Below are 23,426 nucleotides of genomic sequence, written 5' to 3' on the forward strand. Positions count from 1 at the left end.
TATAATTGAGAAAAATTAAAAATTAAAAAAACAAAACAAAAAACCCCGACAAAATGAAACTGACCGGCCCTTGTGGTTTCTGGGAAATTCCGATGTGAGAAAGGCCATTAGTGCCTCATCCAGCAGCCTCAGGCTCAGGCTAAGAAGGGGCCCCCCTCACTCGGTCATTCACCCGCTCTTAAAGGAGAGCTTTAAAGCCAAACCTCAGAAGGGAGGAGCATCTCTACCTTAAAAAGCCTAGGCTGCCTCTAAGCAGATCGAGCCTGGGAGCACAGAGAAGAGGCGTCCCCTTTAAATGCAAATCACTCCCAGCTCTAGACACACACACACACACACACACACACACACACACACCACACGCACATACACATCCCAGGGAGTGGGAGGCGGGGGAGACAAGGCCGGACGCCGCCACAGCTGCACAGGTACAGGCAGCTTCTGCTGGGATCTGTCCAGGTCAGTCTCTCTCCGTGGGGCCAGATACCAGATTGTGGGGGATGGAGCAAACGGGGTCCCAACGTGCCCTTTCAGAGAGCCAGCCGCTGGGCAGAGCGTTGCATTGTGGAATGTTGAGCCGCATGTTCCACAGCCCTGGCCTAAGCGGGACAGGATATCCCTGGGCAGCTCGGCGGCCATGGGGGCTGTGCGCTGGCTCCAGGCTGACCCAGCCACGCAAAGGCTAGCAGACCTACCTAGATACCTGCCTGCAGGCACCAGGGCTTCTCTGGGTGGTGACACAGAAGGCCAAGCAGAGGGAAAGCTGCAGGGGAGGCGGGGTCTGCTGCCACAGTGCCAGCCATACAGCAGGTGCCTAATAAGTGCTTGTTGATGAATAATAACAGATCACTTTTCTGGAGGAATTTAGCGGTTAAAGAAAAACACTGCCCACAGCCACCCATCAGCAGGACCATGCACAGTTTTACAGATGAGGACACTGAGGTTCAGGGGATAATTTGTCCAGAATCACACTGGATCCCAGATGTCCTGAATGCAGGTCCAACATTCTTTCCACTCAAACTGGAACCCAGAGAATCCCCCAGCAGCATGCCAGCCATCAGCACATAGAGACAAGCACATACACAGGCAGCCTTTCTTAAGAGACTGACACCAGTTCCTCTCCCCAACTGAGGAGAGGGAGGGCCTAGGGCCAGGACTGTATAGGGAGTGACCTCTTTGACTTGGGGTGGGCAGCCTTGCCCTGTCTCTCAACTCTTCTTGCCTGCAGAGAAGTTAGAAGAGATTCCTTGGCATTGAAGATCTGTACCCTCAATGAATGTTGACAGACACATCCCTGGGAGTGGGAGGCTGGGAACTGGGCTGGCAGGTCCCCAACCAAACAGGAGAGCCTTTTCAGAAGGCCAGGACACAATAACCAAGGCACTGCCCTCATGCCACTCTAAGCCTCAGTCTCCACTTGGCTCTCAGCACATTTGTTCTCCCAACACAGGGACAGCTGCCCCTCTTCCTTATCCTGGGCTGCTCCCCCCCCACACACACATACATACACCAGCTTCCTGGGTGCGTGTGGGGAACCTGAAACAGGGCATGAGGAAGTTCCCCATCTGGGACTCTTGGACTGGAATTACCCGCCTCAGGCTGCCCCTCTCACCAAAGCAGGAGCTTTGAGAGCTTGGAGGCTTATAAGGGAAGGCTGAGGTTTGATACCGTTAGTAGCAAGCTCAGCCAATGAGCAGCAAGTGGAACAGAAGGAAAGCTGGTTGAGACATCCCTAATCATCCCCCACAGCATCAGAGTGAGTCCCCTCACACCTTCTCCCTGGCCCCAACTGCCAGTCACTGCCTCTAGGATCTAGGCCTATATCCCAGGCCCGGTCCTTAAAGAGTCCAGAAGTGATGAATGGCATTGGTCCCGGGGCAGAGGGTGTGGGTGAAATGCCCATTTCTGGAGCAATTTCAAGTTTGCAGAGTTCTTTCTACACGATAACCCTGTGAGGTTGCTTACTGTATTGATACACCCATGTTTACAAAGATTAAATGAAGGTGCAGAGTGGGCCAGGAGTCAAACTCTGGGCTCCTGAAACCAAGCCAGGGGCACTCCTCATTGTACCCCCTGTGTCTGACAAGGGCAAAGGAGTTCAGGAGGAGGGCTATGAGAACTGTGAGAAGGGGGTGATCCCTCTTAGCTGGGAAGAGAGCTTGGGAGAGGCTTTAAACAGGAGGGGACCCTTGTGCCTGGTTGGTAAGAGAGGGCCCAACTTTGACAGAGTGACGATGGGGGGATGAGAAAGGGGAAGGGAAGGGAAGAAATTTTAAGGTCTTACTGTGTGCCAGGCACTAGCCTGGCATGGACAGTGATATGAATGAAGCCCTTGGAAGTGGGAGTGGGAAGACAGATCAAGGGGTGGCCCAAAGGAGACAAGGCCAGAAGGACATTTGAAACCAGGTTGTGGATCATCTGGAATATCTGGGTCAGGAATCCTATGCGTTAGTGAGTAGGCAATGCTCCCCTCTCTCCATGGACACAGCACAGTAAGGGGCAGCTTGGGTCCACTATCTCAGAGTTTATTCTGGAGAAGATGCAGTGGGGGTGGGAGGACAGCTCCGTGTGACCTCCTCTGGGTGATGACCTCAGGCTTCCTGGCCTGGTGGACAAATGTGGAGTCTTAGCCTTCTGAGTCAGTTGGACTTCCCAAAGAATCAGCAGCAGGAGGGGTCTCAGAAGGCACCTAATCCAGCCTATACTTGAACGGGAGTCTCCTCCAAATCAGCTCTGATTCAGAGATGGCTGATGACAGAGATGACTCAGCTTCAGGACCTCCAGTGATGGGGAACTCCCTACATCTTGAGGTAGTCCATTAGACTTTTTTTTTTCTTTCTTTCTTTTTTTTTTTTTTTTAGGCAATGGGGGTTAAGTGACTTGCCCAGGGTCACACAGCTAGTAAATGTCAAATGTCTGAGGCCGGATTTGAACTCAGGTCCTCCTGAATCTAGGGCCGGTGCTTTAACCACTTCGCCATCTAGCTGCCCCCCCCCATTAGACTTTTGGATGCCTCTGATGGTTGGGAAGTTTTTTCTTGTCTCCAGCTAAATCCTGCCTCTCCACAGCTCTAAGCCATTGCTCCTCACTCTGCCCTCTGGGGCCAAGCCAAAGTGTCTCCCCGCTTGCTCCATGCCACTGGAACAGTGGACCATGACAGTAGCCGTTTCCCTCCCCACCCAGTGCACCCTGACCCTTGAGGAGCCACGCCTGTATACACACCAAAATGGATGACAAGAAGAAGAGGAGGAGCCCCAAGCCCTGCCTGGCGCAGCCTGCACCCCCTGCCAGTGCTCTGCGCAGGGTCCCAGTCCCTACCAGCCGAAGTGCCTCCTTCTCCTTGGGCCTCCCCCACCTGCCATCCCCAAAGCAGCGCACCAAGTTTAAGAGGTAAGTTGGTCTGCCGGGGACTCTGGGCTCAGCTCCAGTATGGGCATCTGTGACGTCCTCCTCCCCTCATCCCAGGACTGCTGAGGGAAGCATCAAGAATGATTGTCCCCATAGTACAGACAAGAAGACTGAGGGTCACATGAGGAAGCGGGGTGGAGCCCGGACTAGACTCTGGAGGGCAGAGGAGGCAGGGAGGGATTTGAAGGTAGCCCTACCAGCCCTCAGATATCTTTAAGCTAGCCAGTGTACAACCTGGAGGCCTGACCAGCGATTCCTCTCACCTATCCAGGGTGACGAAGGAGAAGGGCCGCCCTGTGCTGGCGGGTGGAGGGAGTGCCCCAGCGGGCACCCCCTTGCAGCACTCCTTCCTGACGGAGGTGACCGGTGTCTATGAGATGGAGGGAGGGCTACTCAACCTACTCAATGACTTCCATTCTGGCCGGCTCCAGGCCTTTGGTAGGTTTGTAAAGGGGGGTGGGGAAGTGGGGCATGTATGGAGGAGGGCTCTCGTTGGTCCAAAGTCTGGGGTACCAGGGATTCAAATTAGGATTAGAATGTAGACTCCTTGAGAGTAGAGATTAATTCTTTGTATTTGATTTGCCAGAACAGTGCCTAACACACAGTAGGTGATTAATAAATGCTTGCTGGTTGCCAGGGCTTTAAAGGTGAGGCTCTCCCTTCCCTACCAGGTTGGAATTTGTGGTTAGAGCCCCCCTCCCCCCACCCCAGCCTTGTGGGATGAGCTTTGAGTGGTGTGGTGATAGAGGGGTTACCCCCTTCAGTGGGGCCGGGCTGTGACCTGCACTGGGCTCCTTGGCCGGGCAGGGAAGGAGTGTTCCTTTGAGCAGCTGGAGCATGTCCGGGAGATGCAGGAGAAGCTGGCTCGGCTGCACTTCAGCCTGGATGTGTGTGGAGAGGAGGAGGAGGATGACGACGAGGCTGAGGCTGAAGGGCTGCCCCAGGAACAGAAGAAAACAGTGGCTGATCGGAACCTGGACCAGCTGCTTAGCAATGTGAGTTGGGAACGGGACTGTGAGGAGGCTGGGAATGAGAGGCATGAGCCCTCTGAGCTGGTGGGTACCCTCATGGGGCTGGAGCCTGACCCAGGATCCTGAGGGTGTGGGCTCCAGCTCCCTCCAAACCCCTTACCTTGGCCTGGGATGACCAGGGAGTGTCTCCATGACCCAGGGCTCAGGCCCATCCCTCTGATTCTTCTCTCCCCTTGCAGCTGGAGGACCTCAGCAACTCTATGTATCCTTCCTTGAGGAGGGGGGCTTCTTAGGATCTTTCCTGCCACCCTGGGATGGTTTTTGTTTTTGTTTTTGTTTTTTTGCAGGGTCATAGGAGTTAAGTGACTTGCTGGTACTTTATCCACTGCGCAACCTAGCTGCCCTGCTTGGGACAGTTTTTAACCCAGTAGGAACTGAACTGGGCTATGGGATTTAGAGCCAGAAGGGATCTTAGAGTACCCAAGGTCACACAGGGACAGAACCAGGATTCCAGACCAGCTCCTCTGACTCCACCTGCCCATGGTAGCTGGCCCTTTCCTTCCCAGCCCCCCAAAAAAGGATTTGCTAAGCAGGCAAGTACAGTGGGTGAGATTGGAGGGGAAGGGGCAGCTAGGTGGTGCAGTGGATAAAGCACCGGCCCTGGATTCAGGAGTATCTGAGTTCAAATTCGGCCTCAGATACTTGACATTTACTAGCTGCGTGACCCTGGGCAAGCCACTTAACCCCCATAGCCCCACCAACCCCCCCTCCAAAAAAAAGGGGTTGGAGGGGACAAGGTTTAACCTAATTATAAAGATGATTTTTCAAGAACTCCAGACAGCTTAGATCAAAGGCAGCATGGACTTGGGGAAAGAGAGAGTATTGTACTTTGATTTCAGTGACAGACTTTGGTTCAAACACTGCTCGGTGTCTCCAAACCTACTTGCAGCTTAGGGATAAAACTGGCCCCCGATAGAATTTAGAATTTAGATAGAATTTAAAGGTTATAGGTAATGAATGTCGTCATAACCAGCATCCTCAGAGCTGAAGGGAACATCTAGTCCAATCCTCAATTGTCCGATAATGAAGCCGAGGGCCAGAGAGGGGAAGGGGACTCAAGGTCACACAGCAAAAGCTGGCTGTGGGGACAGATGAGGAAGGGCGGGCCCTAGAGTGCCATTGGCCTGAGCAGTCTGATTCAGGTCAAGCATGTTTTAGCTGCAATCCTTAGCGCTTTGAAGGAAGAGGGCTCTGGTGACTATGGGCAGAGCTGTGGGGAGTTACCAAGAAGGAGCATGTGGGTCACCCAGGGTGGGCTGCAGTCCCATGATGCACAGCCCAGGCCCAGGCCACGCCATCGGCTTCCCTTAACTCCCCCTGCCTCCAGACAGAAGCTGCACCTGGCTGAGAACGCAGAACCTGAGGAGGCCCCCACAGCCTAAGTGGAGGCCCTTGCTTGGGACTCTTGAAAACTTGCTCTCAGCCTCAGTTTCCCCATGATGGCTGAGGGGAGCAACTGGACTCCCTCAGATCTGAGGGTATGAGGAAGGAGCCCAGGCCCCTTCATCACCCTGACTCTGTGACCTTCATTAGGACCTAGCCACAGCCCCAGGAGCTGTGTGACCCTGGGCCCTCGGACCTCACATGACCCCAAGCTCTGACCAGGCTGTGTCCTCTGGCCCTCCGATTTTACGTGACCCTGATCTCTGACCCAGGCTGTGATCTCCCCCTGGCCCTGCTGGACCTGTCCAGGCTGGGCCTCTGGCAGCTGAATTAAACATAAGGATGGACAGACGCCCACTTGGTTTCTGTGTCTTCATTGGCGCCTCCCACTTCACGTGCAGCTCATCCCGGCCAATCAGCTGCCTGAGTCGCTGTGCTCCCCTTTGGGTCAGGAAGATGCGCCTTAGCCTCTGAGGAGAGAGGGCTAAGAGCTCGGACGGGCACCGAGATCGGGCGGGGCGTTCTCGCTTACTGGGGCACGGCAGTGACGTATTTTCATGGAGACGGGCGGGCGGGCACTTTTCCCAAAAACACCGCGGCTCGGGCGTTCCCTTCACTATGGAGACGCGGGCGGGGCGATGACGAGATTTGTAGGCGCCGGCAAGGCCCTGACGGTTGAGCCTAGGTCCGGGACATGGAGCTCCAGGAGCTGGTTCGAAGAGTGACTATGCTGCAGGTGGGGACAGACCCCGACCTCCCGGGACTCCCTGCTTGCCCCCGTGCCCTTCCCCGGGCGGGTGGGCCCCCGGATTCTTGCCCGGTCCGGCGTGACCCCGTCCACCTATCCGCCAGGCTTGCGTGAGGGGCCGCCAGACCCGGAGGCGGCTGCGGAGCTTGAGAGCCGAGTACGAGGAGGTGGTGCGGCAGGTGGAGGGCGAGCTGGGCGGGCAGCTGCGCTGGGTAGGACGCTGGCTTCCCAGGCCCGTTTTCTCCCCGGAGACCCCCCGGGTAAGTCGCTAGGCCCCCGTGAGTGCTGAGCCGGGCCTGTGGCTGAGTCCAGCGCTCTGGACGCCGCCCTTGGGCCCTCTTCCCGGGGGGCTTTCACTTCCCTACTCCCCTGCGCTGTGTCTCTCCCCCCCACCCCCGCCCCGCGCGCTCAGCTGCATCCTCGCCTCCCTCCTCCCTCCAAGGGGGCAGAAGGGAAGTGGTTTAGGAGGCACCCCCGCCTCTGTCCTGATTGCCCAATAGAAAAGGACCCTCGGCCTCGGGGCAGGAGGAGACAGCGGCCCGGGACCCGCTCAGGAGCGCCCCAGCAGACTACGGGGTGAAGAGCCAGAGAGAGATGGAGGCTGGAGGGAAGGGAAGGGGTCCGAGCAGGGAGCTGGTCCTGGCCCTCAGCACGGCCTCCTGATGGAGGCTGGTGACACGGCGCTGACAAGGAACCCAGGTATCGCCCCTTCCCTCCTGCTGCCCCACGTCCTACCTAAGATCCCTAACTCCAGGTTGGAGCTAAATGGGGGCAGGAGGCATTTTTAGAGGAGGGGGGGACAAGCATTTCTGGCCAGTTTGGGGGCATTCTCTGACCTGTATTTCAATGTCTGCACATGCACAGAGGCCCTGGAGCTGACCCTGCCCTCCCAACCTGCCCACCTCCAGAGACTTCGAAGACATCTGGCCATGGAAATGCTCTGGCTACAGCAGGCCATTGTCAGTCGGAAGAAGGTAAGGTCCTGGTCTTCCACTGGCTCCTGTCAGCTCTCCCTCCCTACAAATGCAGTCTTGGGGGTCCTCAGCCTCCCGTGCCCTTTCCCAGCTTCTACATCTTCTTTTTTAACTTTGGAGCTGAGGAGGAAGGGCAAAGCCCTACAGAGCCTTAGGTGTTTGGCTTCACCCTGACAGCACTGCCTCTTATCTTCTACAGTATCTGCTTCTCAGACAAACACTGGATCTCCCAGAAGATTAGCTGGAGAGAGCTTTGCCTCAAGCAATGGGACCAGCAGAACGCCATCAACTGAGTGACCTGAGAGAACTGGGCTACTGCCTAAGCTGGGGAGCATATACTGCTAGGAAGGGCCTCACCATGTGTCCCTCCTGGAGACCCCTCCAGTAGGGCACGACTTTGGCCTTGCCCTCCAGACTGATTGCAGCTCTGTACACCAGGACCTCTCTTTCTCCATCCCCTGGCTCCAGGGGCCAGACTGGTATCAAAAATTTCTGAGCCTCAATACTACAGACCCAATACTGTTGGGAATAGGTGGGCCTGGGGCTGGGCCAAGGTGTAGCAACTCTACACCTGGAGAGAGGTGGAGTCTCTTTTATCAGCCCACAATCCTGCCTCCCAGCACCAGGCCTGAGGTTGGATAGAACCTGCTTCAGAGGGCTTCCTTTGAGTAGACTGTAGACCTGGCCATTCTGGCCAGAAAACAGGGACTTGGTGAGAAGTAGAGGGCAAAGTAAGAGAATCAGGTCACGGGGTTATTGGAGGAATAAAACTTCCATTTTGGAACTTGAGCAGTCCATCTGTTTGGCCTGGCATTTGTGTGTGCCATGAGAGGTACTGTTTGGACTCAGCCCTCCCTTCTTTCGGGACACGGTGCCCTCCCCAAAACCAGCTGGGCCTTTCTGACAAATGTTCAGCAATTGCATGGAGGTGTGTGTATTGGGGGAAGGGGTGTCTTCAAGCAGAAGCCAAATCACTGAATCATAGATTTAGAACTGGAAGAAACCGGGCAGCTAGGTGGTGCAGTGGATGGAGCACCGGCCCTGGAGTCAGGAGGACCTGAGCTCAAATCTGGCCTCAAACACTTAACACTTACTAGCTGTGTGACCCTGGGCAAGTCACTTAACCCCAATTGCCTCACTAAAAAAAAAAAAAACGGGAAGAAACCTTCCATCTTATCTAGCTCAATTCCCTTTGATGGGGGGAAAAAAGTTGAGGTCTCAGGAGGGAAAGGGACCAAGGTCAAAAAGGTTAAAGAAGCAGAATGAAGGAGCAGTTATTAGGGATTGGGTTCAGATAATAATTGGACTCAGTAATCAAAGTCTTCTCCAGTAACTGGGGTGAGCTCTCCTGGTCTCCCAGCTGCGTCCTTTGGGCTTCTAATGACTGACTAGAATGGGGAGGTAGGAGTTAAACCTCTGTCTTCCAGGGTCAGGCCTTCTAGCCCCTCCCTTCTTTGCCCTGACTGCCTAGCAACGCCTGAGCGTCCCTAGGCAGCCTAGACCAGGAGCACCATGGCTTCCACTGCTCCTGGGCCCCCTGTGGCCAGGAAGGTGGTGGTATACCGGAACGGGGACCCCTTCTCCCCAGGACGACGGCTGGTGGTCACCCACCGCCGTTTCCCCACCTTCGAGGCATTTCTTAATGAAGTGACAGCTGCTGTCCAGGCTCCTCTGGCCATCCGTACCCTCTACACCCCCCAGCATGGCCATGTCATCACCGACTTGTCAGAACTTCAGAGTGGTGGGGAATATGTTGCTGCCGGCTTTGAGCGTTTCCGGAGGTTGCCGTGAGTGGGGCCAGGAGACCTTTGGGGCAGCTAGAGATTATTATCCATCACCCCACCTGCACCAAAGACTATGAAGCTCTCCTTGAGTCATTTCCATGTCCCCCATATTGCCCTTATTAGCTCATGAGACATTGCTTTTTCCTCTATCTGTGGGTCTAGTTACATGCCCTGTCTCTGTATTAGACTAAGAACTCCCCAACCCTAGAGGCCGTTTCTTCCCCTGGACATCATCATATGCTGTGGTGATTGGTGTTGGCCAAAATAGAGATCCATGTATGGAGGGGTAGGGCTGGCCATGGATGACCCCAAAACTAACCTCACTGATCCTGAACTGCTCCCAGCTTAGGCCTCTCCACCTTTGATGGGGAGATCCTGGAGGCCCAGGCCTTCTTTGGTTTAGAACAGAGAACATCAACTTAGATTAATAGTCATTGCCAAAATGACCTGGTAGCAACTGAGTCTAAGAGCCAAAGAGAACCAGGCTGCAAGCAGGTGAAACATCCATCAGAATAGATCTGATGTCTGAAGGCTCAGGACTCCTCCCCTCCAATCCTAGAGAAGTAAATATGACCTCGGCTGTAGTACCGAAGAGCTCAGCAGCATGACTGGAAGGGAGGGGGGGAGAGGACGGTGGGATTGGAAAGAGGTGCCATGACCCAGGAGGTGACCATGTTTTCTGTGTCTTCCAGCTATATCTACCCTGGAGGGGAAAAACCAGGCAGGAAAAACATCAGGTTCCCGGTGGGTTCTGGGGAAGAAATTGTTTGTATCCTCTCAGACTCGGCCCGCCCTTCCTTCACCCATGTTTGCCCCCCAACATTTTGGGCCCAATAGATTCTCAAGGTGTGCCTGCCTCCCTGTGTTGGGCATAGCTCCGACTTTCACATGCAAAAGTACTGGCTTTGGAGTAAAGGGTACCATAGTTTACTTTCTACCAGTGGTCACCTGGGCAAGTCACTTAACCCTGTTGGGCCTGTTTCTTCATGAGGGGGTCCTTCCCCCACCCCCCAACCCCTACCCCCAGGCTTAAGCTGGCTGTGACCAACAGAGCAGACCAAGCTGAGCTGCAGATCCTTTTGACGGAACTCCTCAGGTTTGGCTTAGAATCAGAAGATGGTGATATATGTTCTAACTAGAAAGAACCACACATGGACCAAAAGGGGCAAGGGATTTGCCTGCAGTTAGAAGGAAGGCTGGGATTCAGACCTGTCCAGCTCAGTCTCCAGCTCTTCTCCACACTCCTTTGGCTGGGAAGCAGCATACAATCTAGCAGAGAGAAATCTGGGTTTTGGAGTCGAGACCACATGACCTTGGTCAAATTCCTTCCCTTCTGTGACACTGAGCATCCCCATCAATAAAGTGGGGATGAGCTAGTTACCTTAGAGCAAAGATGTGAGGATCATAGATTTAAAAGTAGAGAGGGACCTTAGAGGTCACCTAGTTCAAACTCCTCCTCTTACAAGAAGGAAACTGGCCCAGAGAAGTGGCAGAGGTGACTCCAAATCGACTGCTTTTTCCTCTGTACCAGGCTGGGCCAGCGATGTAGGTAAAGCCCTTTGCCAACTGTAAAGCACTATGTCACTGTCAGCTCTTATTTTATCAGGCTCCTCCAAGTCTCCAAAGACCAAATTACAGGCCTCCTGGAAGGAGGATCCCAGCCTTGGCCTCCTGCACAATTCAGTGAGTACTGAGGATACTGTGGGAGTGGAATGGGAATTGGGGCCCAGGGAAACTGCTGATAGGGTAGACCTATTCAGGCATGGCAAACTCTCTATTGGTTCCTCAAGAGTCTCCAAACACTGTGCCTCCCTCGCCTCGCGCTCATTGGGAGCTAAACTAAGGCCCCAAATGGCAGGCCACACAGAGCTCTGTCAAGTCCTCCTTCCTAGGTCCCTGTTCTGCTCTTGCCCTAGGGTGTTCAGAAATGGGGACCTGCTTAGCCCCCCTTTTAGCCTGCATCTGTCCCTTACCTCCCGTCAGGACTGGGGAGCAGTGTTGAGGCAACTGTCTGAGAAGGCCAAGCTGAAGGATGGGACCGTGAACAGGTAGGTGCTGGGCCAGGGGGGCCCAAGAGAGCTTCTTTGGTGACTCTCATGGACTCGGTCCTGCCACCTGGTGGCCAATAGAGGGAAAGGGGAAAGTGAATTGGAGACCAGTAGTTGGCTTTCTGGACTTATCACTGCACTCCAGGAGGGAAGGACCCTAGGATTCTGAGCTAGAAGGAACCTCTGAGTGATCACATTTGTCCGACTCCCAGTTACAGATGAAGAAATGAGATTTGAACTCGGGTCTCTCACTCCAACTCTAGGGAAAAGGCCATGTGGTCTAAATCCTGGCCTGTGAGCAAAGCAATGAATTCCAGTGGCTCGCTATTGCCTTTATCATCAATGGGATTCAAAGCCCTTCATCAACTGGCTTCCTCCTACCTTTACAGGCTTCCTCCTTAACATATACTCATCAGTTCAATGACACTGACTGGGCCACAAACAAGATACTTCATCTCTTGTCCCTGGGCATTCTCTCATGGCCTGTCCACCACGGCTGCAGTGTTTTTGCTCAATTACTGACTTCCCTGGCCTTCTTGAAGTCCCACCTAAAATCCCACCTTTTACAGAAAGCCTTCCCCAACTTCTCTTAATTCCATTGCCTTGTTAATTCCTATTTATCCTGTCTATAGCTTGCTTTGCACTTTTTTTGGCGTTGGATTCCCCATTAGATTATAAGGTCCTTGAGGGCAGGGGTTTTTACCTCTTTTTGTATCTCCAGCACTTAGCATAGTGCTTGGCACATAGTAGGCACTTAATAATTGTTTATTGATTGACCTCTTAGATGGTCTCCAAGTCCCTTCCAGCTCTAAATCTGATTCTGGAGATGTGAAGAACCTAGGCTCAAGCCTAACACCAGAAGCACTGCCTCTGGCTGTCTCTAAGATCCGCCCCTGCCAGGATCCACCCTTTCCTTTCTCTCCTCAGACTCTGCACACTGGAGGGCGTTCCAGTGTTGGGCAGAGAAACCCTGGTGAATGGTGGTTACTATGTGGCTGTATCAGAGGATGACTATAAGGCCCTTCCCTACCTAGAGCTTCTGGTGCCAAGTCCCTCCCTGCCTGGTGGCTTCTGGTATGTTAGGGTTTGGGAGGTATAGCCATGAGTTGGGTCAGGATGAGATGGGGATGGGTGGCAGGGAGGGGAGAGGTCCTCATCTCAGGGGCCTGGCTTGTGACCTTTTTTACTCTCCTGAATATGAGCGATGTGCTCAAATCATTCCCTTCTATGTTACAGGCGCCCACCAAGACTTGAGCCCAGAGCTTACAGGCAGAAGGTAGGTTGAGTGAGACAACCAGGAAAGAGTTGAAAGGGCATAATGGTGAAGCTCAAAGAGGGTGGGATCAATAATGCGGAAAAAGGCCTTGGAAATTCCTAGAGCCAAGTCATTTTACATATTGTACATATGAAGAAGCCAAGACTCGGAGCTAGTCACATACTATCTAGTTGGAGAGACAGGTCTCAAGCTCAGGTATACTGAGCCATAGTCCAGGAGTTGTCTTTAACATGATCCCTGTGACATGTCCCCCAGGCAGACAGCTTCTGGGCTCCAGGGGCCCAACCCTCCAAGAAGGAATCATCAGTTTACTTTGCCAAACCTATGCTGGCCCGACCCCATCTGAGAAGGCGCCCCCTCCGTCAGCCTGGTAAGCTGTCCCCCGATGTTTCCTGATGACTCTGTGAGCTAGGTGCCAGAGAGAGGCCCATTTTACAGATAAGGTACCTGAGGCTCGGAGAGTGCATGACCAAGATGGGAGTCAGATTAAGGGCTTCCAGACTCCAGGTTCATCACCCTTGTGACTGCCTGCATCCTCCTCTCTCCCTCGCACGCTTACCCTAGACAAGGAGAGTCAGGGAAGGGATTTCCAGAACTAGGGTTAACTCCAGCCCCAGGGTTATCCCATCTCCAAGGTCTCCCTGCCCTTTATATCTTCCAGGACAGACCGGAAAAGAATAGCTGGCCCCTTGTTACAATGTGTTACAATGGGGAAACTGCTGAACCTCTTGAAGGCTCAGGTTCTCCTTTTTTTTTGGCGGGGCAATGAAGGTTAAATGACTTACCCAGGGTCATACAGCTAGTGTCAACTGTCTGAGGCCAGATTTGAACTCAGGTCCTCCTGAATCCAGGGCCAGTGCTTTATGCACTGTGCTACCTAGCTGCCCCAGGTTCCCCTTTTTTAAAACTACTTTGCCATTCGCCTCCTTGAGGGGTGCTAAGAAAAGTGCTTTGTAAACTGAATTCTAAATAGGAGGACCACACCTGCTATCTCTAACCGTGGTATGTCAGGGACCTGAGTGAGGCAGAAGATGCCCTCGGATTCCACCTCACAGGTCTCTGACTTCTGTGAGGAAAACTTTGGTTGTGGATGTAACCAAGTGATTTAGAAATCGTCTTGTTTCTTAATCCTGTGAGCCTTTTTGGTGGCCAAAAACATAACTGAGGGAAGGAGTCAGTATGGGGAGGGAGAAAGTTGAAGAAAGACTAATTTGGAGAGAAAGAGAGAGTTCTTGCCTATGGGCCAGAGGTGGGGGGGGGAACCCAGTGGAGATGAAGAGAGAGATTCTTGGCCAAGGGTGTTTCTCTAGCTCCTATGTGGTCCCAATAGAGGATTGACACGTACCCCCTCCTTTCTCACAGGAGAAAGGGGTGTGTATGGTGCAGCCCACACCAGGAGGGAACTGGCAGGTGCCCAGGAAGTGGAGGAGGACAGCACTACCTTGACAGAAGTCCCTGTGGATCAGGTAGGAGGGCTGTGTCCTAGGAAAAAACAGCTGTGGATTCAGCTGAAGACAGTCCCACAACCTAGTCAAGTAAAGCAAAGCACTCAAAAGTGGGCATCCAAAGCTCTGGGTTCTAATCCTGGCTCTGCCCCCACACTCAAATGGGTCTGTATTGCAATTAGCCTGGTTGTTCCCTGCAGTGATACTGACCACAACACCCCCCCCCCCCCCGCCCCGTCGAGACTGGTGGCATCTTCCGTAATCTCACCACTAGGGCTCCATCCTGTTAGAGGCCAGTACAGGGTTCCAGGGGAGCACTCGGGTGGTCTCCTAGGCCCTGTCACCTTGAGCAAACATCGTTGTTGCACAGCGAGCCCGTCCCTTCTTCTGTACAGTGAATTTGTTGAGCCAGATGGTCTCTAGGGGCCCTTTGCTGCTCTGGGACCCAGGTTGGCTCCCTTCTGGCTGACTGGTCTTTCTCTTCCAGAGGGATGCAGAAGTGGTAGAAGAAGCCTCTTTCTTAGAAAATGCTGCCTAGAGTAGGTGGTATAGAACTAAACTTGGATGCTGTTCCAGAAAACCAAGAGGCCCAGCCCAACCTCCTTCCTTCCCTTCCTCCCTCCCTTCCCTTCCCAGTCGCCAGCCAGCAATCCATCCGCAGCCATGGCACAGTCTTTTATTGAACCAGCCAACCCTCTTCTGCCCTGGTTCCCCAGCATCCTGCTGGGATCTCGTTGGAGAGATCCACAGGCCTTTCTAGTCTGCCTGGCCCACAAACCTGCAGTGAGCCTGCCTAAGGCGGGGAAAGCCTCTGCTTCCAGGGGAAGGGAAGGGTTACCTTCCTCCACCCTGCAGGGCCTAACATGGGGTGGGGTAGGGAGGACACAGGGGCACACACACTTTGGGAGAGGCTTTGGCCTAATAAAATAGTTTTCTCTGCTTCTGGGTTGTCTGAGCCTTGTTTACCCATCGCTCCAGACCACATCCCACTCTAAAGTATCGACTAGGAAAGTTAGAGGAGCAAAAGCTGGTGATGAAGCTAGCCTCTGGGCCTAGGGCATGAGGGGCCCACTCCGGGGCTGCCGATGGGGAGGGGAAGGAAGGCGTCTAACTGACTGCAGCACCTGTGGGCTCTGACTCACCACCAGCCCCAACCCACATCAGCTTACGCTAAGGCTCAGAAGTGCTCTAAGTCTGAGCTTGAGGAGTACCCTGCACCTGACACCCGGGGGGCTCTGCACAAACCACAATACTGGCTGGAGGCCAAGGTCATGGGAGAGGTTGGGTCACACACTGAAGTGGGAGGGGGAGGAGTTTCCAAGGCATGAAATGTGGGCTCAAAGTGGTGAAGTCTTTGAGCCCACCTCCTCCCCATTAGACCTCACTGAATCATTGAGGAAGGAGAAGTCAAAAGACAGCCTTCTCAAGGAAAGCTCAAGCGTGGGTGGCTCAAGATTCCCCAGCCCAGGGTTCCCTGCTCCAAGGCTCCGGCGGCGTCTCTGGGTGGGGCTGGCCACAGGATCCTGTTGTTATTCTGTCTTGCCCACTGAACTTGCAATGCAGAGCATGATTCCGGAGACGGTGAGCACCATTCCCAGGGCAGGCCCTGGGTCAATCAATAATCAATCAACAAACATTAAGCCCCTACTATGGGCCAGATACTGGGCTAAGTGCTGGGTCAGAAAGAAAAGGGACACAAGATGGGGTCTGCTCATACTTTGTGGCTCCCTCCCTTGACTGTAGGGAAAGGGGGGGAGGTGTGCTAAGAGAAATATTAGAGGCTGGATTCACTTCCCCCCAAAGACTATGGGCTTTTGAAATGCACAGATATCACCTAGCTTGGGCACCTAAGAGCTCAGCAAGTGATTCCTCCCCAGGAGTGGTCTTACTTACATTTTCCACCAATGTCTTCCCCAAGGAACTTCCCGACAACCAGGGTGACAACAAGAGCCAGGGAGTTACTGATGGGCACGGCCAGGGACAGATCTGGAGAGGAACATTTTGATATTCCATGGGGCCCACTCTGAAGCAAGAAACGTGTTCCCTGTCCTCACAGAAATCTTGGTCTCATGTGAGGGGCGTGGGTGTTTAGGCTTGAAAGACATCGTGATGGAGTCAGGAAGACTCCAGCTAGGAGCTTATTTCTGGCAGGTCCTTTGGCTGAGGCACTTAAATCTTCCTCAGTGAAACTGAGATAAGGATAGCACCTACCTCAAAGGGTGTTGGGAGGATCCAAAGAGCTAATGTGAGTAAAGTGCATTGCAAACCTTTGGGATGCTGCAGAAATGCCAGCTAGTATAATTTGTAGGTTAAAGAGAGACACACAGAGCTTTGACAGTTAAACACAGAGACAACAGAGTACAAAACTCACGTCAGCAGGGGTGTAGCTAAATCCAAGCCTCATTTCTAATTTACCCTTGGGAGGGATCAAGTCCTTAAGAATACTAATGTTTTAAGACCTCTCCACCTTTTACACTAAAAACTGAAGTCAAATGGTGCTCCGGTCTCTGAACTCAGATTCTGCAGGGCAAATTCCATGAGCTAGACACAGTAACAACAGATCCCCCGCCACTCGCCTCATACCAAATGGAAACTAGAAAGGTTTTAAGTCAAGCTGTGGTTAGAAAACCAGCCTAGCCAGGAAGGTCATCATGGGGGATGGACGCAACAACTCATAAAAGTCATCTCCTGAGTCTTGGAAGGAGTGTCTGTGGACTCCACACAATTCCACACCAATGAAGTTAGGGATATTCTAAAAGTAAGGAAATAGGCTACAGTCTTCTAAGAGTGGAGGAATACTTTATGCTTGTTGGTTGACAACAAAGAATAAAGAAAATGATGAGAATAAACAAAACACTGGTGTCAATGAACAACCTGAATAGATGCTAATGTGAAGAAAACCTTGGAAGCACTATTTGCTTGCATGTAAGTCAAAGAACTCTTCAGTGGTGCTACCTTGCCCTCCAAATATTCAACGGATCTGTGGTCCCATGGGGGTATTTTCCTCAATGATGCAGACGCACCTCAACCATGCCTGCCTATCCTGTGCAACCCATGAACCCATCCCCTGCTGCTCGATTGGTTTTTTATTATCCCTTTAGCTACAGGATCATAGATTAAAAGGTGGAAGGGATATGAGAGCTCACTCTTGAACAATGCTCTCATTTTACAGATGAAAAAATGGGCCCAAAGAAGTTAAGTGTCTTGCCCAAGGTCATACACTGTAGCAGAAATAGGATTCCAACTCAGGTCCCCCAACACCAAATCCATTGTCTAGTTCAGGACTGGCTCCATCTCTCTCATACTCACAATGCCTGTGAATTGCCAAGGTTACTAGGGTGGGAAGCCCAGTCCCCACAATGTAGCATAGCTATAGCTGCTAAGGAGGGAGGTGAAGAAAAGAGAAATTAGACTGCTAAGTGAACCAATCTGGAAGGTACCTTGGAGCCCCCTGTTTGATGCCTATCACCCATCCCCCACCCCAGATGACCAGCCCTCAAAACAGACACACCTACCTGTTGATGCCAGGGTAAGGTAGTAGATCAGGGAGCCACACTGGTTGAGGCAAAGGGGCACCAGATACTGGGGTTGAGGATGAGAGAAAAGCTAGGGTCAGTATACAAGGCAGCATAGAATGATTTGAGAAAGTGTCTTCAAGCCAAGGGAAATGGAAAGTCATGCTAATAATGGCAGCCCACTTCCAGATAGGAAACTCAGGCATGTCAAGAGGTAGGCAACCGACAAATTGCCGACAAACTCAGCCTCACATCTCTGGCCAAAAACACTGAGGAAACTTTAATCAACTTAGGACTGTAGAAGTTAGAACTGTTAGGGACTTTATGGTGAAACTGACTCAGAGGAGAAAAGCCTGGTCCATCAACACCCAGCTAGCAAGCAGCAGTCAGGCTTAAACTATGACTCCAAATGCTGGAGCCCTTTCTCCCAGATACACCATTTTGTGCATCTGCTTTTTCCTCGGATGAACCCGGTGAATCCCAAGTCGGGCAAAGCTCCCCGCCTGCTACACGGCCCCTTTACACGGTCCCCAGGCCCTACCTGGTAGTTGAAAAACAAGTACTTCATCTCCTGCAGCAGCTGCTCCAGCCGGTTCCCCTCCTGCACCGGCTCCATGTCCCCCGTGGCCCTCTTCAGCAGCGGGTTGGAGCCGCCCCACAACACTGCCACCAGGACCAGGGCACAGACCTGCCCTGGGAGAGGGAGGGGAGCCTGTCACTCACCCTCCAGGGCTGACTGAGTCCAGCCATCCCAAACACAGATCCAGGCCCCCCCCCCCCCCTCCATCTCTGCTAAGGGCAACGTGGTGCTGTGTACAGAGCAATGAAGCAGGGGGAGAGCCAGCTTCCGGCACTAGCCACCTGTGTCACCCTGGCCCGGCTTCTTGCCCAATAAGCCTCAGTTTCCCTCTCCGTAAAACGGAGGTAATAATAATTTCCAAGTAGGCTTCATCCCAGGGCTCCTATGAAGCACTGATTCAAGCGCTCTGCGCCAGCTGTCACTGTTATTACAGAGAAGGAAACTGAGATAGGAAAACAGGTGGGGGGAGGGGCTCGGAATTCCTCACCCAGAGTCGCCGCCATGACAACGCCGGAAAAGGAAGGCTCCCACTTCCGGTGCCGGCCGGGCGCTGCGACCCGGAAGCTCATCCCGGCACTCTTCCGGTCTGTCCCTCACGCTGCCCGCGCGGTTCTGTAATATCGGTGCAGTCGCTGCAGCTGCCGCGATGGTGAGTCCGGGTGGGGAGGGCAAAGCCAGGAGGGGCGGGGGCCGAAGGGTCAGAGCGGGGCGCCCCCAGCCGGTGCTCTGACACTGACCCCCTCCTCCCGGTGCCGTCCCCAGAAGCCGATCCTGCTCCAGGGCCACGAGCGATCCATTACGCAGATCAAGTACAACCGCGAGGGAGACCTGCTCTTCACTGTGGCCAAGGACCCCGTGAGCACGCGCGGCCCGGCTTGTGGAGGGGGCTTGGTCGGGGCGGAGGATGGGGGGAGAAGCGATTCTGGGGCTGGACTGGAGGGCAGGGGGGGCCAGAGGGCAGGGGAAATGAGTTAGGGAGGGAGGGGCGGGGCTAGAGAAGAGGTGCAGGGAAGCAGACGGGCCGGGGCTGGACGGGACGGGAGGGCGGGGGCGGGGGAGACGCCGGGGGAGCACCTGGGTGTCCGAGACTGAGGCACTTCCCTTTTTATGTAGTCGCTGCAGGCAGCTGGGTGGCCCAGTGGGTAGAGCGCTGCCAGGTTCAAATCCAGCCCCAGAACCTCATTAGCTCTGTGGCGCTGAGCAGGTCACCAACCTCTCTGTTTCCTTATTGGCAAACGGGGAACGATAATCTCACTTAACCCCACCAGGTGCTGGGTTGTGAGGCTGGATGAGAGCAGGTGTGTAAAGCATCTTGTAAACTGGAAGGAGCTTATCTAACTGTTAGCTGTCATTGTTACTTCCCTGCCCCTGTTACGCATCAAAAGTCCAGAACTCCGATGGTCCGATTTCTTCCCACTGTACAAACCTTCCCCGTTGCTACTTAGGTTATACTGGCCTACCAGTTTGCTCACAGACAATTAACGCCACCATCACCCACCTCCAGCCCATAGTCCATATCACCCCAAACTGATTTGCTCATCAGAAGAGGACTCTTCATCCTTGAGTGGCTGAGTTGGCTTAGCTTTACTCAGGACGTTTGGTTGTTATTTTTTTAACCTTCTCTTGAGTCAAAAGGGCATGGGGGGCGGGGTAGTGTGGTGCTACCTGAGGAGGGCACTGCCCTTTGCAGAAATGGGACAGAGTGGAGTCGGTGCACTGAAGACTGGGAGATCAGATTAAAGAACCAGGTTAGAAAATTTGCCTGCTGAGGTAAAATCAACATCAGGTAAATGAAGTCAGCTTCAGAAGTACCCGTTGAGAGAAAAAATGGGAATAGGGTTTGGGAACCAGGGAGACACATACATAACTTAGTAGCTATTTCTATGTAAAACACATAGTTTAATAGCTGAAGCTTAAAATAAAAAATACTAAGACTTTTGGGGTACCTGATTTAAGAGAAATCTGTCCTTCAGTCATTTGTTTGGGACATGTTACAGTACATAATTCGGTTTTTTGGAAGGGACTTGGTTAGGGAGCTTCCCTGGGGGAGGGATGCAGAAAGGAGGGTAGTCTGTTTGGATGACTGGGAGAAGGAGAGGGTAAGAGAGCAGGCCAGAGGCTGCTGGAAGACCCCCAGGGAAGGCAAGGGAAGCTTTTTACTTCTTTTCCTGGTTACCTCTTCTGGGGCTGGGTACAAAGTAACTGCGGTCTTTGCTTCACCAGATTGTCAATGTATGGTACTCAGTGAATGGAGAGAGGCTGGGCACCTACACTGGGCACACTGGAGCTGTATGGTGCGTGGATGCTGATTGTATCCTTCATGTTCTGACTATGCCCCTAGGCTAAGACCCTGGTGATTGGGGGCTCCATCCTCTTCTAACGGTGCTTAGAGAAAGAGCTGGTACTTTCTGTTGATCAGAGACAGGTTGCCTGGCTGTAGGGGTTGTCTGGATGGTTTAAAGAAGTTCAGACAGCTTCCCCTGCCTCCCCTTCCCCCCGGCCAAGTAGAAAAGGTGGCAGATGAATTGGGTGACATTCCCTAACAACTTCTCCAGGGGACACCAAACATGTCCTTACCGGCTCTGCTGACAACAGCTGCCGCCTCTGGGACTGCGAGACAGGTAATCGATGATCTACTACTGTCATGACCCCTACCTTATTGACTCAGCCTTCCAGGTCTGGTGTCTGAGTGCAGTGGGTCATTTGGGAGTGGGGTGTCAGGGGGCATTGGGTAACAAATGGACTCATGGAATGTCAGAACTGGAAAGGAATTTGGAGATCCTGTAGTCCAACTTCCTCCTTTTATGAAGGAGAAAACTGAGGCCCAGAGAGGGGGCTGTGACTTGGCCAAAGTCACCAGGTTAGGAGCAGGGTTAGGCCCAGAACCCAGTTCTTCTGGCTTCCTGCTCTTTCTCCCACATTATGCTGCCTTCCCCAGCTTGATATATGGCTCCCAGCATCAGCTTAAAAGGCCGTGCCCATTCTGGAGATGAATCTTTCGTGGGTTGTTTTGCCAGCCTGGACCTATTCCTAGGTGGTCAGATCATTGAGCAGAAGGGTCAGGCTTCCTGTTGCTGACATTCCCCTCCCAGGCTGAATGAAGCAGTTACCTAGTGTGATCTCAGGCGTCAGGGCTGGAAGTCTAGCTTCCAGCATGAGGGGAGCAGATTTTCCCTCAATTTAAGAAAAAAATTTGTTAGCAGTCAGAGGCAGCTCAATGTGGACTGGGCTGCCTTAGGAGATTGTGTGTTCCTTGTAGTGGAGGGCTTCAGCAGAGGATGGATGGTTACTTGGCAGGCATCTGGAGAGCATTTTTCCCCCATGGCTTACAGCTGATGATCTCCGAGATTCTTTGACAAGGGAACTTGAGGCTGAGGTTGGGTTTTGGTGCTGCCTTATTTAACTTCTTGTTCTGAGAGCTGAGCCCAATTCCTGGGGAGCCATTTTCAGCAGTGGAAAGAAGGAGCAGTAAAGATTGGTAGAGATGGAGCTGGGGCTTTTACGGGGATGAGGTATGGAAGGAGCAGTTACTCAACCTGTACCCATCCCTAGGGAAGCAGCTGGCTCTGCTGAAGACCAACTCAGCTGTCCGTACATGTGGATTTGACTTTGGAGGCAACATCATCATGTTCTCCACAGACAAGCAGATGGGCTACCAGTGTTTTGTCAGTTTCTTTGATCTCCGAGACCCCAGCCAGATTGGTAATGACTGAGACGGGCTGGGGATCCAGGCACTCAGAGTGAAAGTGGGGCCTAGTGTAGCCCTGGGGCCAGACTTCACCATCTATCTGCTCCCCACCCTCCAAACAGATAGTAATGAACCCTATATGAAGATCCCCTGCAATGCTGATGCCAAGATCACAAGTGCTGTGTGGGGACCTTTGGGGGAGTGCATCATTGCCGGCCATGAAAACGGGGAACTCAACCAGTACAGTGCTAAGGTGAGGGCTGGCTGCGGGAGGATCAGGATCTAGGGAGAGTGGCTGGGGGCAGGAGGAGGCCACCACTGCCCTTGCATCAGAGGGGACAGTAGGTCTGGACTCCTGGTGCTAGGAAGTGGGGTCATGAGCCTGCCCCCATGCCTTCCCCCACAGTCTGGAGAAGTGATGGTGAACGTCAAGGAGCACTCAAGGCAGATCAACGACATTCAGACGTCCCGAGACATGACGATGTTCGTCACAGCGTCTAAGGACAACACAGCCAAGGTGAGTGCTGGCCTCCGGGCGGACGTGACTGCTCCAGATCAGGGCCCTTCCCTGCGCTCATCTCCTTTCCCTTCTAATGTGTGTTTTTAGCTCTTTGACTCCACAACCCTCGAGCACCAGAAAACCTTCAGAACAGAGCGACCTGTCAACTCAGCTGCTCTTTCCCCCATCTACGACCATGTAAGGCAGCCCCTGGCTCCCCTGCTCAGCCATCAGTCACAGTAAAGGCTGTGGGGGGTGGTTACAAATGGTAGCTCTCAAGGCCACAGCAAAGGGGTACCTCTGGGAGAAGGGGCTGGATGGTGGACCTAGGGGAAACTCCTAGGGAAGGTCTCGCATGTCTGATGGAGAGGACCATATTTCCTAGAGGGGGAACAGGTGATGCTACCCCAAGGGGCAGGGCCTGGCCTAAAGACTAGGCCTGGGCCTCTTCCTCTCTCTAGGTAGTCCTGGGCGGTGGGCAGGAGGCCATGGATGTCACCACAACCTCCACCAGAATTGGCAAGTTTGAGGCCAGGTAAGCAGGGAGCCTGTTTGCTGGAGGAGGAAGGTCATGGAGAGTCTAGTAAAGGGTGATGCTTGGATGTCCGCATGTGTTCCTGTTCCCCCTCCCCTAGGTTCTTCCACCTTGCCTTTGAAGAGGAGTTTGGACGAGTCAAGGGTCACTTTGGCCCCATCAACAGTGTGGCTTTCCATCCTGATGGCAAGAGGTAAATCCCCTTTGTGGACCCTTAAACCTGCCCACCTGCATCTGTTCTCTGTCTCAGTTTCTGTCGGTGGGGGGCCCCTTCAGTCCATCCCAGGCCTGTCTAACGGCTGTCACCCTCTCCTTGCAGCTACAGCAGCGGCGGGGAGGATGGCTATGTCCGCATTCATTACTTCGATCCACAATACTTTGAGTTTGAGTTTGAGGCATAAGCAGTTGCAGCTGGAGTCTGCTGAGCCTCCTGCTTTCTGATTAATGAGTTTGTGGACACTAAAAAATAAAGCAAATGGAATATGATGATGGTCGTCTTCTCCTGTGAAGAGCTG

General features: G+C 53.2%; 5 protein-coding genes across 12 annotated transcripts; 4 read left to right on the top strand and 1 right to left on the bottom strand.

The window, feature by feature from the left end:
• Positions 1–330: 330 nt before the first annotated feature.
• Positions 331–6,166, top strand: CCDC28B (coiled-coil domain containing 28B). Of its 2 annotated transcripts, XM_043992116.1 has the most exons (6): positions 331–456; positions 3,181–3,387; positions 3,677–3,843; positions 4,213–4,400; positions 4,616–4,638; positions 5,764–6,166. In XM_043992116.1, exons 2-6 carry the CDS (start codon positions 3,224–3,226, stop codon positions 5,816–5,818), a joined length of 597 nt encoding a protein of 198 aa, XP_043848051.1. In that variant the 5' UTR covers positions 331–456; positions 3,181–3,223; the 3' UTR covers positions 5,819–6,166. The 2 variants fall into 2 exon arrangements, with proteins under 2 accessions (XP_043848051.1, XP_043848052.1); XM_043992117.1 differs by lacking the exons at positions 4,616–4,638; positions 5,764–6,166 and adding an exon at positions 4,724–5,746.
• Positions 6,167–6,304: 138 nt separating this feature from the next.
• On the top strand, positions 6,305–8,305 carry IQCC (IQ motif containing C). Its single transcript, XM_043992118.1, has 5 exons — positions 6,305–6,555; positions 6,672–6,827; positions 7,068–7,266; positions 7,432–7,541; positions 7,741–8,305. The coding sequence occupies exons 1-5, from the start codon at positions 6,514–6,516 to the stop codon at positions 7,780–7,782; spliced, it is 549 nt and encodes a 182-aa protein (XP_043848053.1). The 5' UTR covers positions 6,305–6,513; the 3' UTR covers positions 7,783–8,305.
• Positions 8,306–8,347: 42 nt separating this feature from the next.
• On the top strand, positions 8,348–14,745 carry DCDC2B (doublecortin domain containing 2B). Of its 5 annotated transcripts, XM_043992113.1 has the most exons (9): positions 8,503–9,328; positions 10,018–10,069; positions 10,932–11,008; positions 11,242–11,373; positions 12,301–12,447; positions 12,610–12,649; positions 12,905–13,019; positions 14,012–14,115; positions 14,582–14,745. In XM_043992113.1, exons 1-9 carry the CDS (start codon positions 9,054–9,056, stop codon positions 14,630–14,632), a joined length of 993 nt encoding a protein of 330 aa, XP_043848048.1. In that variant the 5' UTR covers positions 8,503–9,053; the 3' UTR covers positions 14,633–14,745. The 5 variants fall into 5 exon arrangements, with proteins under 5 accessions (XP_043848047.1, XP_043848049.1, XP_043848048.1 ...); XM_043992110.1 differs by lacking the exon at positions 14,582–14,745 and having other exon boundaries at positions 14,012–14,517; XM_043992112.1 differs by lacking the exons at positions 8,503–9,328; positions 10,018–10,069; positions 14,582–14,745 and adding an exon at positions 8,348–8,469 and having other exon boundaries at positions 11,309–11,373; positions 14,012–14,517.
• TMEM234 (transmembrane protein 234) lies at positions 14,478–18,817 on the bottom strand. 3 transcript variants are annotated; one of them, XM_043992122.1, is made up of 5 exons: positions 18,677–18,817; positions 18,151–18,302; positions 17,610–17,676; positions 15,988–16,080; positions 14,478–14,628 (listed from the first exon to the last, which is right to left on the bottom strand). In XM_043992122.1, the coding sequence occupies exons 1-5, from the start codon at positions 18,756–18,758 to the stop codon at positions 14,615–14,617; spliced, it is 408 nt and encodes a 135-aa protein (XP_043848057.1). In that variant the 5' UTR covers positions 18,759–18,817; the 3' UTR covers positions 14,478–14,614. The 3 variants fall into 3 exon arrangements, with proteins under 3 accessions (XP_043848057.1, XP_043848056.1, XP_043848054.1); XM_043992121.1 differs by lacking the exon at positions 14,478–14,628 and adding an exon at positions 14,773–15,646; XM_043992119.1 differs by lacking the exon at positions 14,478–14,628 and adding an exon at positions 14,779–15,700 and having other exon boundaries at positions 18,677–18,816.
• EIF3I (eukaryotic translation initiation factor 3 subunit I) lies at positions 18,729–23,397 on the top strand. The gene is made up of 11 exons (XM_043992115.1): positions 18,729–18,838; positions 18,952–19,044; positions 20,413–20,500; positions 20,745–20,810; positions 21,742–21,891; positions 22,000–22,130; positions 22,284–22,394; positions 22,485–22,574; positions 22,838–22,911; positions 23,012–23,104; positions 23,231–23,397. Exons 1-11 carry the CDS (start codon positions 18,836–18,838, stop codon positions 23,310–23,312), a joined length of 981 nt encoding a protein of 326 aa, XP_043848050.1. The 5' UTR covers positions 18,729–18,835; the 3' UTR covers positions 23,313–23,397.
• Positions 23,398–23,426: the final 29 nt, after the last annotated feature.

Source organism: Dromiciops gliroides, chromosome 3 (genome assembly GCF_019393635.1).
Source record: "Dromiciops gliroides isolate mDroGli1 chromosome 3, mDroGli1.pri, whole genome shotgun sequence".
Taxonomy (NCBI): Eukaryota; Metazoa; Chordata; class Mammalia; order Microbiotheria; family Microbiotheriidae; genus Dromiciops; species Dromiciops gliroides.

Bases quoted from the DNA above. Each gene is read 5' to 3' on its own strand.
- CCDC28B (XM_043992116.1), top strand. From the start codon at position 3,224: ATGGATGACAAGAAGAAGAGGAGGAGCCCCAAGCCCTGCCTGGCGCAG. The intron at 4,401-4,615 runs GTGAGTTGGGAA...CTCCCCTTGCAG, and splicing joins TGGACCAGCTGCTTAGCAAT to CTGGAGGACCTCAGCAACTC. The intron at 4,639-5,763 runs GTATCCTTCCTT...CCCTGCCTCCAG, and splicing joins GAGGACCTCAGCAACTCTAT to ACAGAAGCTGCACCTGGCTG.
- EIF3I (XM_043992115.1), top strand. The intron at 20,501-20,744 runs GTATCCTTCATG...CAACTTCTCCAG, and splicing joins ATGGTGCGTGGATGCTGATT to GGGACACCAAACATGTCCTT. The intron at 22,395-22,484 runs GTGAGTGCTGGC...GTGTGTTTTTAG, and splicing joins CTAAGGACAACACAGCCAAG to CTCTTTGACTCCACAACCCT.
- DCDC2B (XM_043992110.1), top strand. From the start codon at position 9,054: ATGGCTTCCACTGCTCCTGGGCCCCCTGTGGCCAGGAAGGTGGTGGTA. The intron at 10,070-10,931 runs GTGGGTTCTGGG...TTATTTTATCAG, and splicing joins GGAAAAACATCAGGTTCCCG to GCTCCTCCAAGTCTCCAAAG. The intron at 13,020-14,011 runs GTAAGCTGTCCC...CCTTTCTCACAG, and splicing joins GCGCCCCCTCCGTCAGCCTG to GAGAAAGGGGTGTGTATGGT.
- TMEM234 (XM_043992119.1), bottom strand. From the start codon at position 18,758: ATGAGCTTCCGGGTCGCAGCGCCCGGCCGGCACCGGAAGTGGGAGCCT. The intron at 17,677-18,150 runs GTAGGGCCTGGG...CCTCAACCCCAG, and splicing joins ACTTGTTTTTCAACTACCAG to TATCTGGTGCCCCTTTGCCT. The intron at 15,701-15,987 runs GTAAGTAAGACC...TGATTGACCCAG, and splicing joins GGAAGACATTGGTGGAAAAT to GGCCTGCCCTGGGAATGGTG.
- IQCC (XM_043992118.1), top strand. From the start codon at position 6,514: ATGGAGCTCCAGGAGCTGGTTCGAAGAGTGACTATGCTGCAG. The intron at 6,828-7,067 runs GTAAGTCGCTAG...ATTGCCCAATAG, and splicing joins TCTCCCCGGAGACCCCCCGG to AAAAGGACCCTCGGCCTCGG. The intron at 7,542-7,740 runs GTAAGGTCCTGG...TATCTTCTACAG, and splicing joins CCATTGTCAGTCGGAAGAAG to TATCTGCTTCTCAGACAAAC.